The sequence below is a fragment of the Rhea pennata genome, chromosome 14, assembly GCF_028389875.1.
Source record: "Rhea pennata isolate bPtePen1 chromosome 14, bPtePen1.pri, whole genome shotgun sequence".
Lineage (NCBI taxonomy): Eukaryota > Metazoa > Chordata > Aves > Rheiformes > Rheidae > Rhea > Rhea pennata.
In genome coordinates, this window is record NC_084676.1 from 17364412 (window position 1) to 17376711 (window position 12300).

Sequence of the window (12300 nt, forward strand, 5' to 3'; positions counted from 1 at the left end):
CAGTTAGCCCCTGAAATATTGCGACATCAGTCTCAGTTGATACCTTTTATAATTTTTCTTACATTTTTATGGTCCATTTTGCAGAAAACTTAGTCTAAATTCAGAGCTATCTAAACAAATGCCTACTGCACTGACTTAGAATCACAGAATAATTTTGGTTGGAAGAAACTTGTGGAGGTTACCTGGTCCAACCTCCCGCTCAAAGCAGGGCCAATATCAAAGCAAGATCACATTGTTCTCTTGGATAAAGATTAAAAAAAAAAAACAACCAAACAATAAAACCCAAAACTTAAAAAAACAAGAAAAATAACCTAAGCTGAGAAGATGCAGACTTGGCCGTTCTCATGTCAGGGTCAAACGTAGTGTTTTGTGCATGCCTTTCAGAGCTCCTCAATGCAGAACCCACTGTTTGTTTCACGAAAAAAAAGGTTAATTTTGTGGAGAGGGTCATACAACAAGAAGGAGAGTTGGTAAAGATGGGAAATCATGATTATGATGTGGGTCCCTGGAAAATGGTGTACTGGTCCAGCTATGGGGCAGTGATGGGTTCCTCAATCTGTCTGCACTGTATTTAAGCCATGTGAATCCTATGATTTGTAGCTCTGGCAGGGCCAGAAAGGTGGGGGTTTTTTTGTTGTTTTTTGTTTTTTTCTTCTTAATGTGTGGTTTGGTTTCTGTTGGGTTTTGGGGAAGGGATTCAGGGATTCCTTGTGGCTTCTGCAGGAGCCCAGGAGATTGACAGGGTGAGGGAGTGTATTGGTGCTATTCACAGAATTAAATGCTCAGAAGCACTCTGCTGCTCTACTGGCAAATTCAGAGTTAAACCCGTTGGCAGACTTTGGGCCGGGAGGGAATTTTGGATCAGGCTGGCAGTGACTGTTTGTATTCCCTCCCTTCCTGGCATTTTTACTGAAGAAATTCCCTGCTGTTGCAGGGACATTCGCAATGCTTTGATCTCTCCTAATCTGTCCTATGGCTTGTTAGTGTTGCGGGGTTTGGTCTGCTACTGTAGATCTGAAGATTTTTACAGGAATCTGGAAGGTTTTTGGTGGGCTGATTGGAGTGGATATTCTGTGGACCTTTCTAAACTTGAGTATCTGCTATATGTCTGAGAGGAGACTAGCTGTCTGAGTAGTCCAAAATTCCTTGTACTAGGGATTTTGGAAATAGCCTAGAAAAACTTCCTTCATCAAGTGCTAATAATTTCTTTTAACAATCTTCTCTTTTTCAGGGTATCAGTCTTTTGCTCTTGAAGATTTTCGTAGTGGAGTTGTTATCCAGTCGTGATTATTTTGCAAGGCTCCGATAATGTCTTATTTCTGGAACATGCCTTTGGCTCATCTGAAGAGTGACTGTTCACTGGTTTACTCTTGTCACTAGGATTTAACTATCTGTGGTTACTATCCTGGTGGGCAAAGCACGTAGTAAGGTATTGCTGGTTTAGTTCAATATATATGCCCAGTTCCCAGGGCTAGGTTGACCGAAGTGAAGTGTAGATATTTATGGTGAAACGTGAATGTTTTGTTATTTAAAAACTATGCGGTAATAAAAATACACCGGTACCTGGCAGCAAATTCAGAACCTGCTTTTGCATCTGCACTTGTTATGATTACTGAGGGACTTATTCAATGGAAGCAAGTTTCAGCCCTCTTTTTCTAAACAGATTGCTACTATTTTTAGTATGGTGACTTTTGCTCCGGTTTGAACTGATGCGTCTCAGTTTTGCATGTTGCGCATCAAGAGTGTCTGACTGAATGTATGTGTATGACTTGGGAAATACGTGAGGGTCTCGATATGCTGAACTGATGGATTTGGCAGGATTCTCAAAGGGAAAATGCAGGAATCGTTCCCTTCTGCCTTCTCCCGAATGCTGTGGGAGGTTTGGCTTCGTTGCTTCGTCCGTCATCTTCTCGCTGTGTTCTTCTCCATGCAGCTTTATCCATCCTCTAACTTCTGGATGTTCTTATCTGAAGAACGGGGTTGATGACCTGTTAATATTCTTACAAGGAAGGTGCAATAGAATTTATTAAATCATTAATGCTGCTACATTTTAAAAGATGTAAGAAACTGAAGTTGGTCAGAACAAGGACGTAGTTTGAGGCGAAATGTAGGAGAGGAGTAATTTTATTTAGAAAGAGATGAAATGTTATGTTGCAGTAGAAAACTCTAGGATACTTCCGTTTTCCTTTTTCTATGGACAAGAACATTTTGTGAATGGAAAAGTAATGAAAAAAGCAAATGTTTCTTCTCTTTATATAATTAACCTCAAAGGCCTCACTGTTACAGAATATGATTGAGGAAAGCTTTAATAAAATGAGGAAAAAAATATATATATGTGAAAGGCTAGTCTTCAAAAATAGCAAATATTACTGAGTCCAGTGCTGCAGGCTGCACAGCACCTGGAATTCAGAAAGATTTATATTCCCTACTCTACAGCAACATGTATTCGGCCTTGTAGGTTGTGAACTTCATACAAGGCCTAAATTCAGAAGCATCCCTTGTGACAATGTGGATTAGCAGCAGCGCAGGCAAAACTGGATTCCACCACTCCGAAGATGTGAGGTGAGGCTGCCCTTAAGGGAAAGGGGAAGGATAAAGGAAAGAGCAATTTTGGGGAGAGCTTTTGGTATTTGATTGCTGTGGCTTCTGCTAAAATGGATATGGAGAAGCAGTCCGTCTTTCCGGAGCTCTCCCGTAGGAAGGTTATACAGAGGACCATGAGCATTTCCCTGATTTCAGTCATCTGCTGTGCTAGACAATTCATACTTTGTGTACTTTGTAGAGTTGCTCCTTTACTATGTCCGTACTCAATTTTTGTAGGAGCTGTGGCCAGCTGGGCTGCAGGTTATTTTTGATGTGTGCCTCCTAACTTGACCTGTGTGGAAAGCGGGTGGATTTTTGGGTAGGGACTGGTGTCCAGGGCTGTTTTCAAAGAAAACAGAAGACAAAAGCGAGATACAGAGGGAGTATCTGGGCAAGCAAACATCCTTAACTGAATGGGAGCAGAAGGTGAGAACTGCTGCTCCCGGGTTGTTGTTTTACTCAGTGTCGAGGCTCCTGCCAGCAAGATCTCGGAGTCCGGATGCCGCTCTCCGGAGCGGGAGCAGGGAGATGCTGCCAGGAGGGCTGGACCCTGCGCCTCGCGCGCCGGTGGGAGCATTGCCAGGGCTGCACCGCCGCGGCCCTGTGTGCTGGTGCGGCCTTCCCGTCGGCGGCAGGGGTTTTCAGTCCACTAAAACTCGCAGTAGCGGTCTACGCAACCCGGGGCTAAAAAAAAAAGTTTGGGGCCGATCCCACCACCTTCTCTCCTAGATGCCGATTCCAGAGCGGCGGAGGCGACGGCAGCGACGCGGTGTCTGAGATGCACCGGGTCGGCCGGCTGCTCCTCTCGCAGGTGCCGGCGCTTGGCCCCTCGCTGCCCCGTCGCTTCGCCCTGGGAGCCGCCGAACCCCCCTGACCTATTTTACCGGTTCCTGGCATAATCGGGGGGTTGTTCCAGCTCTGTCGGCCGCAGCCTCTGCAAAGCGGCCAGCGCGGGCGACCTTTTTATTTGTTTTTTTTTATTATTATTATTTCGGTTTTTGGCAGCGCGGAGGCGGCGCTGCCGCGGTTGCCCGGAGACCGCGCAGCGAGCGCGCAAGGGGCGGGAGGAGGAGGAGGAAGAGGAGGAGGAGGGAGCGGGCTGCAGCGGCGGCAGCAAGCGCTGCGGCGGGCTCGGGGCGCGCCGCTCTCGCCGCTCCGCAGCCGCGGCGCCGGGGGCGCAGCCATGCGGCGCTGAGCGAGCCGCGCTGCGCTCCGCGCGCCGCTCCGCGCCGCTCCGCGCCATGGAGGAGGAGAGGTAGGTGCCGGCGCGGCGCCTTTGTGCGCGCCCGCTCCGCCCGCCGCCGCCCCGAAAGCGGTTATTGTCCTTTTTCCTCCTTTTTTTTTCCGCCCCCCTCCCTTTATTTATTTATTTATTTATCTGTTTATTTACGGTGGTTCTTGTAGCAGCTTGGCAGCGTGAGCTCTGTAGGACTTGCACGAAGCGGCTCCCCCGGTAGCGAGCAGGCGGCGGTGGTGGAGTTGAGGGCGGTGAGTTGGGAATTGCTGGGTGAACTTGCTCCCCCCCCCCTTGCTCGGCGAGTGGGGGCATGTGCTGGGCGCTGGTCACGCAGGACCTGTCCCGTCTCCTGCCCTCCCCACCCCGCTTCCAGATCCCTTCCCGTCTGCAGAATTACATCTGTTGTCTTGTGCGTGCATCTCGATGTTGCAATGTCATGGTGACAGGCTGCTTCCCCTCGTGTGCTCAGACCTAAGGAGTAAAGTGTTTCGCTGCAGGATGTGTTTTACAGATGAAAAACGAGATAATTAGGGCTGTTTAATTTTTTCTTTATTATTATTTAAGCCCTGGTATGTCTGGAGTGCAGGAGGTGTGGGGAGAGGAGGTAAGGTGACACGCTGCAGCCTCGCAGCGAGATGCGCCTCCCCGGGCGCCGCTGCGCTGTGTTTGCCTTGCTTAGCTCGTGAACCTCTGGAATGAAATTTTTAGGCTCTGATATTCAGTGCTTTCTCGGGTAGTTGATGTGTGAAAGTCCGTAAGGTCTTGTGAAGCCTTTAGGAGTCTGCTCCCCTCTCTCCAGATGTGCGAGGACACGGGTCCTTGGTGCTCTTTATTTCCTCCAGGGCGGCTGTTTTGCTCCGAAACCTGTGTGCATTAGCACTCGTAAAGAGCCAACTCAGCGTCCGTGGGACGTGTGAAAAAAGATGATCGCTGCTGAGGGACTTCATGGATGCCGGGGAGATGTTCAGTGTCTACTGTCCTCTCTGTGTTCGTTCCTCTTCCCGGCGGTCTGGGCGCCTTTTGTATGCCAGAAACATGCTTGTACTGCTGGAAACTAAACATTAAGCTGTTTTTTCTCTTTCTTTTTTTTTTTTTTTTTCCTTTTTTGCATTTTCTGGTGTTTGTTTGAACAGGATATGCTGAGTGCTTCCTTTTCGCGTTGTGCTGGTGACCTTGCTGGGGATGGGGGACTAGCGGGAGGGCTTGACCTGCTGATAATAGTAATCTTTAGGGCTTGGCAGAAGTTTTGTTTAAATATGATATATGGGAAAAATTAACTGAGGGTCAAACCCCAATTCTGGGAGTTTTCCCTCTGTAGAGGGAAAACACTTTTGCAGCCTGTAGGAGTTATTTTTCCAAGCTCTGAAGAGCGGCTTTCTACCCTTACTGACTCAATGGCCCCAATTACTGTTTGTGTATTTAATGCGCAAAGCAAAACTTGCGGCCTGTCGGATCGCTGTCGAAATGCGTTGTGGGGCTCGCATTCCCCGCAGCGTGTGAATGGCCAGCTGTGGACGTTCATCACGGGCGCCTCTAAATCTTAGGTTGTCACGTTAGTGCGTGTGGACTGTGTTTCCAATTTATTTTTTTTTTTTGAGACACGCACACATGCATATATATATATGTGTGTGTGTGTGGAGGTATATATGATAAATATATATATATATATATGTATAAAATAAAGTGAATTTAGTGTCTGAGGGGATTGGAGACAAGCTGTTTTGTAATCTCAATCTGTTATCATCGTTGACACTCGCTATACTTACTGTTTTACTTATCACCTCTTTTTATGGTGGCCAGTAAAGGCCCTGGTTTGAATTGGGGCCTATTGCTGGGGTTATGGTGGTGAAATAGGTGATTATAAAGTAACCAGGTGGCTTTGTGTGTGTCTTTTTTAGACTGACTGATTTTTAGGGCATGCAGGATTGCGTGTTGTCCTCTGGAAGTGGGGAATGCCGTGAAGCTGCAAGGCATTGCCCAAACTTTCTTGTATCTTTAGTTTTAGAGGCAGCGAACGGGTTGCGGAGAGTACCGATGTGGGATTTGACTCCTGGGAAGAAAAGCTGGAGTTATTCACCTGCGTCCCCGTTTGAAAGTACGTGTCGTGCAGGACTGCCCAAAAGCCGCTTGGCTCCGGCAAGTCCGGAGCCTGGCTGAAAAAAGGACCGTGCCCTGGCGAGCGCCTCGCCGGGCTGGCGGCCGCTCTCTGCGCTCCTCTGCCCCTTCCCGTGCTTTGGTCCAGCTTTTCACCTGGAATACGGGTCGTGGAGATTCGGCCTCGAAGCAGAATTCCCCCTCCCGGGATTTTAGAGTCATTGCTTTTCCGGTCCTGTCGGTCATTAGGAACGCATTTAAACTTCAGGATTGGTGCTTGGATCCCTGCTGTCTTGGCTTCCAGGCTTGCCAGGACTTAATATCCTGATAACTTCCACATCGGAGCTGCCCCGTGGGCTCACGTGCCCGGGTTATAACCCACATGCACAGAAGCAGTTGCAGAAGAGGGGGGGGTTAAACCTCAAACGTTCACATTTAGCAAGAAATTATTGCAGAATCATAATCATTTGCTTTTACCCCTGCTGATAGGGACTTTGATTTCAGGGGGAGTTTCCGTAACGCTGTATGGTTGGGTGCATGTGCTGCGGTTCTCAATTTGATTTTAGAAAGGAAAGAAAAAAAAGAATGTTTATTTTTGGTTAAAGAATTATAAAAACTTGTAATTTTAAATAGGTCTTTAAATGGTGCCAATCTAGTTGTAGTATTTGTCTGAGAAATACAATATTTGCTTTAGAAAGCCAAGTGATGTTATCTTTGAATTACTTTATGTTGGTTCTGTTACGGTCAGAACTTTTTTTTTTTCCCTCAGTAATACCCGATGTCTGCATTTCTTCTGAAATCTCCCTTGATGTAAACATTACCTTTGGCGTCTGTTGTGTGCCAATTACATATTTTACTCAACTAATGCTTCAGTGTTGATATGGGCACTGAAAAAAATCCCCTAACTAAATTGTAAATTAGTACTATTATCAAAACAAGAAAAATCCTTTCTATTATGCTTCCTCTAACATTTTAATGATAGTAGGTTGCTCTGAAAGCCTATCAAATCCATCTCTCTGGGTATTTAAACTCCCTCAATTGCATTTTTTAAAAAACATCTTTATATATACCTAAGAAAATTCTAGAAACTGGGATTTTATAAATATGCCATTACACTGACATCCTTTTCTTACTTTGTTCATATGTCTGAGTAGAGGGATGGAACCGTGGGGCATAATGTGCTTTTGATTTTTGTTACTAATTCTGCATTGAAAAAAAAAATAATTGAAAGTAAAACTCACTCTTTTTTTCCATTCTGTTAAGCCTAAATTAATATTTTGGTCTTCCCTTATCTTAGTAGAAGCATTTCAGCTTTGAAGTTTGGCAACAGCTATTGGGTATCTTCTGAGGTTTTGGATCAGAACGACGTCGAACCTGTCAGAACGTGAAGACCGCAGTGATGTTTGTAGCGTATCCCCCAAAGCAGTGCTGCAGGCTTAGGATGTTCCTAGTTAAGATGTCGCTTGGCTTTTAACTGAACATAAAAAGGTCCGGGAAAAAGGCCAGTTCAGGATGTCCGAGTAACCTTAGCTCTGCCCTTTCCAAAGCATCAGTACGCGAGAGCAAGCAGGTAACTACTGCACGCCGCTGCCTGTTTTCCTCTGGGTTTTTTGTGCCGTAAGAGGCGGCCGGGTTTCCGAACTCTTCGGCCCCCGGGGAGCTGAAGCCGTTTGGAAAGCAGCACGTGCGTGCTGCTCTACACCGAGCACTTTGTGCGGACCTCCACTGAGAAGGATGCTCGCGTGGTTCTCCACCTTGGGCGGCAAAAACCTCTTGGTGCTTGGAGGGGACGGACCCCCTGCCCCGATCCCAGCGTTGGGGGCCACGGCGGCTGCTCCCTTCCCGTGCCTCCGGCGCTGGTGGCGGGGCTGTCCGACCCCGCGGAGGTGTGCAGGTCCACGAGTCCCGTGGCGTGTGAGAGGGCAGCGCTGGGGGCAGAGCGCTGAGGTGCCCCAGCAGCTCCAGCCTTGGTGGCCCTGTGCTGCCTCCCTCTTCCTGGGGAGCTCAGCTGACACCTGGGTCAGCCCCGGGGTGGTGCAACGCAGCCCAACACGAGAGCGTGGTGCATGGTCGAGGTGCAGGAGAGACACTCGTGGTCTCCGTGTGAAGGTCAGGAGCTGGGCCCTGAGAACCTTCCCCCAAACGTGTGAGCTGAAGCCCATCCTGTCCACCGCTAAAGGAAAGCTCATTAGAAAACTGCTGTTTCTTGGGGGTGAACTTCTGGCTCCAGTGAAGTGAGTGGTAGGATTGATTGCTGGCAGAGTCAGGATTTTCATTCCTGGGGTTTACCAGCTCTCTGCACCGTAATAGTCTTCCAAGGGGACAATTTAGCTTTAAGGAAAGCTTTTATTCTTCCTCATAATCTACAAAGACATCTGTAATTACTGCTGGTAACTAAGGCAACCCAACTTTATAGCTAATGCATGCGTGCAGCAGAGCTACGGGTTATGGGTTTCTAAAATACCTTCCTGCTGGTTGGTATACAGCCGGGGCTCAGGCGGGACCTGCTGCTCGCCTGCAGGTAGCTCGAGCCGAGCCCCGCTAGCGCATCTGTCACGTCCTCGAGAGGAGGCCGGTGATGTAAAGGGGCTTCTGATTAGCTTCCCTGATGTAATTTGGGACTCTGGAATCAGGTTCATCCCTTTCACGCGGGGCAGTGTTGAAAGGAGGACCGTGCCGGAGGTGTGATGGGGGGGGGGGGCTGGCGCTCCGCCTCTGTGCTCATCTTGCGAGGATCCTGCTGTGCCCGTAACAACCTTGTTAATCCGGTCCAGAGAGACTAAATTGTTTGTCCGTGGCCTCGGATGGCCCAGGAATAGAACAAATTGCTGCTGGCACCCAGGCAGCGAGTCCTGCTGGTGTAGGAGGACATCACTGCTCCAGCGTGAAAGTGCTTGGGGGAAAGGACGTCTGATTGCAGAGCACGGGGACCCCTGCGTGTCCCGGCTTTCCCAGCCGTACCTCTGAGCAGAGCGCTTTGCGCTTTCTTCTTCCTTTGTTCCTTTAGCAAAATACTGGAGTAATTCCCAAGTAGAACAATTCCCAGTGTTGTAGGAAACAACAACTTAGAAAAGTATTATGTAATGTGTTATTTTTGTCTTCTCCGGGTAGCTTTTGCTTTGTGGCACATTGCATTTGCTTGGATCGCTTCGGTTCTTGCAGTTTTATGGTGGAAATGTCAGTGGTATGGGAGAGCGCATGAATGGTGGTGGGAAATCTCACTGTCCTCACTGTGTTAATGTTTTTTTTTAAAAAAAAAAAAAAAAAAAAAAAACCCAAAACACTATGGAAGCTGAGTCAGTCTGAAATATGAGTTAAAGGCACTTAGCTGTTAATTTTTTTTATGTATTTTTTACATGAGTCATTTGGAAAAACTTTAAATAGCATGTCCTCATTCTTTTTTCTTTCTTTCTTTCTTTCTTTTTTCTTTCTTTCTTTCTTTCTTTCTTTCTTTTTTTTTTTTTTTTTTTTTTTTTGAATCAAGTTGTAAACCAGACTGTGCAGACCTTCTCGATGGTGAGCCTTTAAGTATTTGGTAAAGTCCAAAATCCACCCTTGCTGGCAAGTGTGAGGGCATCTTTTGGGATGCTCTTTAAAAAGTTACCGTTCCTGCTTTTTGGGAGCACTCAATCTTTTTATCTTTTTTTTTTTTTTTTTTTTTAAATTCCCAAGCAAAGTGTTTGCTTTTGAAGCCTACTGACGAATGCTGATAGAGTTGCAGCTTTATGAAGGCTGGTCGATCTGGCGTTTACTTTCGGTATTCAGTGAAACTTGCTGGCTCCTTTGAACCGCATCTCCTGCCGGTTGGAAATAGGAATCTTTGGTCTCCAGCGCTGGAATGCTAGTAGATAAATCTCGGTAGCCTGCTTTTCTTCAAGAAACCTCATGATTTTTGCTTGCATCAGTTAATTTTGGATCCTGTAAGGTCCGTCCTTGAGCGGGAGGGAAAGCAGCGGGTTGCGGGGGCCCGGCTGCTCCCGCCTGGAGCCCTGCGTGCAGATGTCTGCTGCCTCCCTCTTTTGGTTTCGCTCTTTTATTTATTTGCTCTCTCTCTCCTTTTTTTTTTTTTTTTTTTGCTGGCTTCCTGTAGGTGTTTCAGCTTTGGAGACCGAAAGTTCAGCGAAGTTGCTTGTGCTTTCAGAGGCTGGGCACCGGCATGCTGCGAGGGAAAGTTTATCTGCTTAAAAACCACTGATTTGCACTGGTGTTTTGGACTGGTTTTGCTTGTTTTTTTTTTTTTGTTTGTTTTTTTTTTGTTTTTGTTTTGTTTTTTGTTTTGTTTTTTGCTCCCCCCGCCGATGGAAACCTTTTGCTCCGAGTGATTTCATGCACTTTCAGATCACGGAGGTAGATCTATTGACCTTATGTCGATGCCGGATGCTCTCGGCACAGAGCAGCGGGGACGTGCTTGTGCCTTAGGCACCTGTTGGCCTCGTTAAATGCAGCATGTGATTGGGTGCATCTGATTCGACTTTACCTACATAGCGTGCAGTCCCGATAGGAAATTCTAGCTTAATAATCCTTTCTAGGTGTTTCAGTGACATTGAGCAGACCTATTTCTAGGATGGAAACGCGGGAAGCTAACGCTCTGGCAGCTGCACCGGTGCTTTTAAAGGTCCTTTCTGGACTCGCCTCTGCGGGAGGAGGTAGCAGGCGTGCGTTTGTACCCTTGTGCTGTTCGGGTGGGGATCGGAAAGCTAAACTTCTGCTTCTCCACGCGGATGCTAAAGGATCCGTGCTGCCCGTGTAGTTCTCAGCGCTGAAGTCTATTTCTATTCAGCGAGGCAATTACGTTTTTGGCTTGAGTTTCCACTTTACGTTGCTTTCCTGGACCGAAGCCCGTAAGGCCGCGCTTTGTCCCCGAGAGCTTGGTGCTTTTCCCTTTTCCTCCCTGCTGATGGACGTGGGGGCTGGTCGGCTTTCGGCGTCCGTGCGGAGGTAGCTGCCTTTGCTGTCGCTCCTCGCGCGGGCAGCACACGGCAGATAACCCCGTGCGTGCGCTGCCCCGCGCGGCCGCTTTATGAATCTTTTTTTTTTTTTTTTTTAAGTGTCATTAAATCAAACTTTTTTTTTTTTTCCCTTAGCATTAAGCAGAGTTCGCGGTCCTCCGAGGCAGCCGAAGATGAGAAGGAGCAGCGCCCGGTGACGGTCAACCCCTCGCACATGAGGAAGGCGTTCAAGGTCATGAACGAGTTACGGAGGTACGCTCCGGCCTCGCCGGGCCTCCTCCGCGGTTTATCGGAGAGACGCTGGTGGGAGCGGGAGGGCTGCTGGGAGACTTGGAAGAAATCTGGGCCACCTCTGTCCCAGCTAACGCTTGCCCGGGGGCTGTGGATGGACAAGCAGGAAGGGGCAGCTAAAACGCAGCCGGTCGGCGCTGCGGTGCGGTGTCGGGCCTGCCCGTCTCTGATGGCAGCTGTCTCAAAACCGCCCTCGGAGCAGTATCCTCCGTTTGCGAATGATGAGTCGTCTGGTGTTTTCCATTACTTACAGCGAGTTCAGCTGTGAACTACGTTCTTGACTGCGCTAATAGTCTGAAAATCAGCAGCAGAGAGTACTACAGACATTAAGACACCGCGTAATTACAGGTGAAGGGCTCCTAAGGCGCTGTTCTTACTCTTGCTGACTCACGGTGTCGCTCGCTTTGGGCTTCGCGCCCCAAGTCGGGGGGTTGTGGAAACCCCCTCAGAATGCTAGACCCTTATTTGTTAATTTGAAATCCTGGTATTGGCTAAAGGAGAGCACTGCGGTGTCTTTGCACACCCACGTGGGTACAGGGAGAAGGACGGCTGAAGAAATCTCGGCAGACACGTTCCTTAAGAAACGTCTGTCGTTGCGTCAGCTGTGTGGTGGCAGTGGTTAAATCCCAGTTGTTTCTTGGCTGTTAGGATCCCTTGAACCACGTAGAAGTTCACTCAGCTCTTTCCAGCTAGTTCATTTGAGCCCCTTACCATTCAAACAGAGACTTAAAAGCACAATTTTTGAAAGAATTCCTCTGTTCCTAACACACGGACATGCGTGCTGCCTCGCTATGCAGATGTTACGGTGAGAGCGGGTAACACGCTCCGCTGCTGCATGCTCTAAGTACTTGAAAGGTGCTGTAAGAGCCAGCTCTCTTCTGTGGATTAAGTGCTTCCCTAATACACGCATTTCTCCAGCGCAGAGAAGGATTAGAAATGTCTCCCTCCACAGATGTTTGACAGCAATTCTCAGCTGGTGCATAAGGAGCAGAAAATGGAAATATCTTTCCTTTGTAACAATTATGTAAAGCTGAATATGTTTTCCTCTTGGCATCCCTCTAGTCCTCTCTTTGCACTGAGAGCAAAAGACCTGAAAATAGAGGTCTGTGCAGCTATATTCAGAAATCTATTGTGCTGCTATTATTC

The 12300-nt window shown here is 47.9% G+C and overlaps 1 protein-coding gene across 10 annotated transcripts in view; it reads left to right on the plus strand.

Annotated features, from left to right (window-relative positions):
- The window catches only part of KLHL3 (kelch like family member 3), a 56127-nt gene that overhangs the window by 3244 nt on the left and 40583 nt on the right, over positions 1-12300 (plus strand). For 5 of the 10 annotated variants that reach the window (XR_009959860.1, XM_062586979.1, XM_062586980.1 and 2 more), the window contains exon 3: positions 10999-11115. Coding sequence is in view for 7 of the 10 variants with exons in the window: in XM_062586979.1 (XP_062442963.1) it covers positions 10999-11115 (117 nt within the window). In the remaining 3 variants the exon portion in view is untranslated. Of the gene's footprint in view, positions 1-3774; positions 3839-4007; positions 4072-10857; positions 10906-10998; positions 11116-12300 lie in introns of those variants that run through there. The other 5 variants (XM_062586981.1, XM_062586982.1, XM_062586987.1 and 2 more) reach the window with 5 other exon arrangements.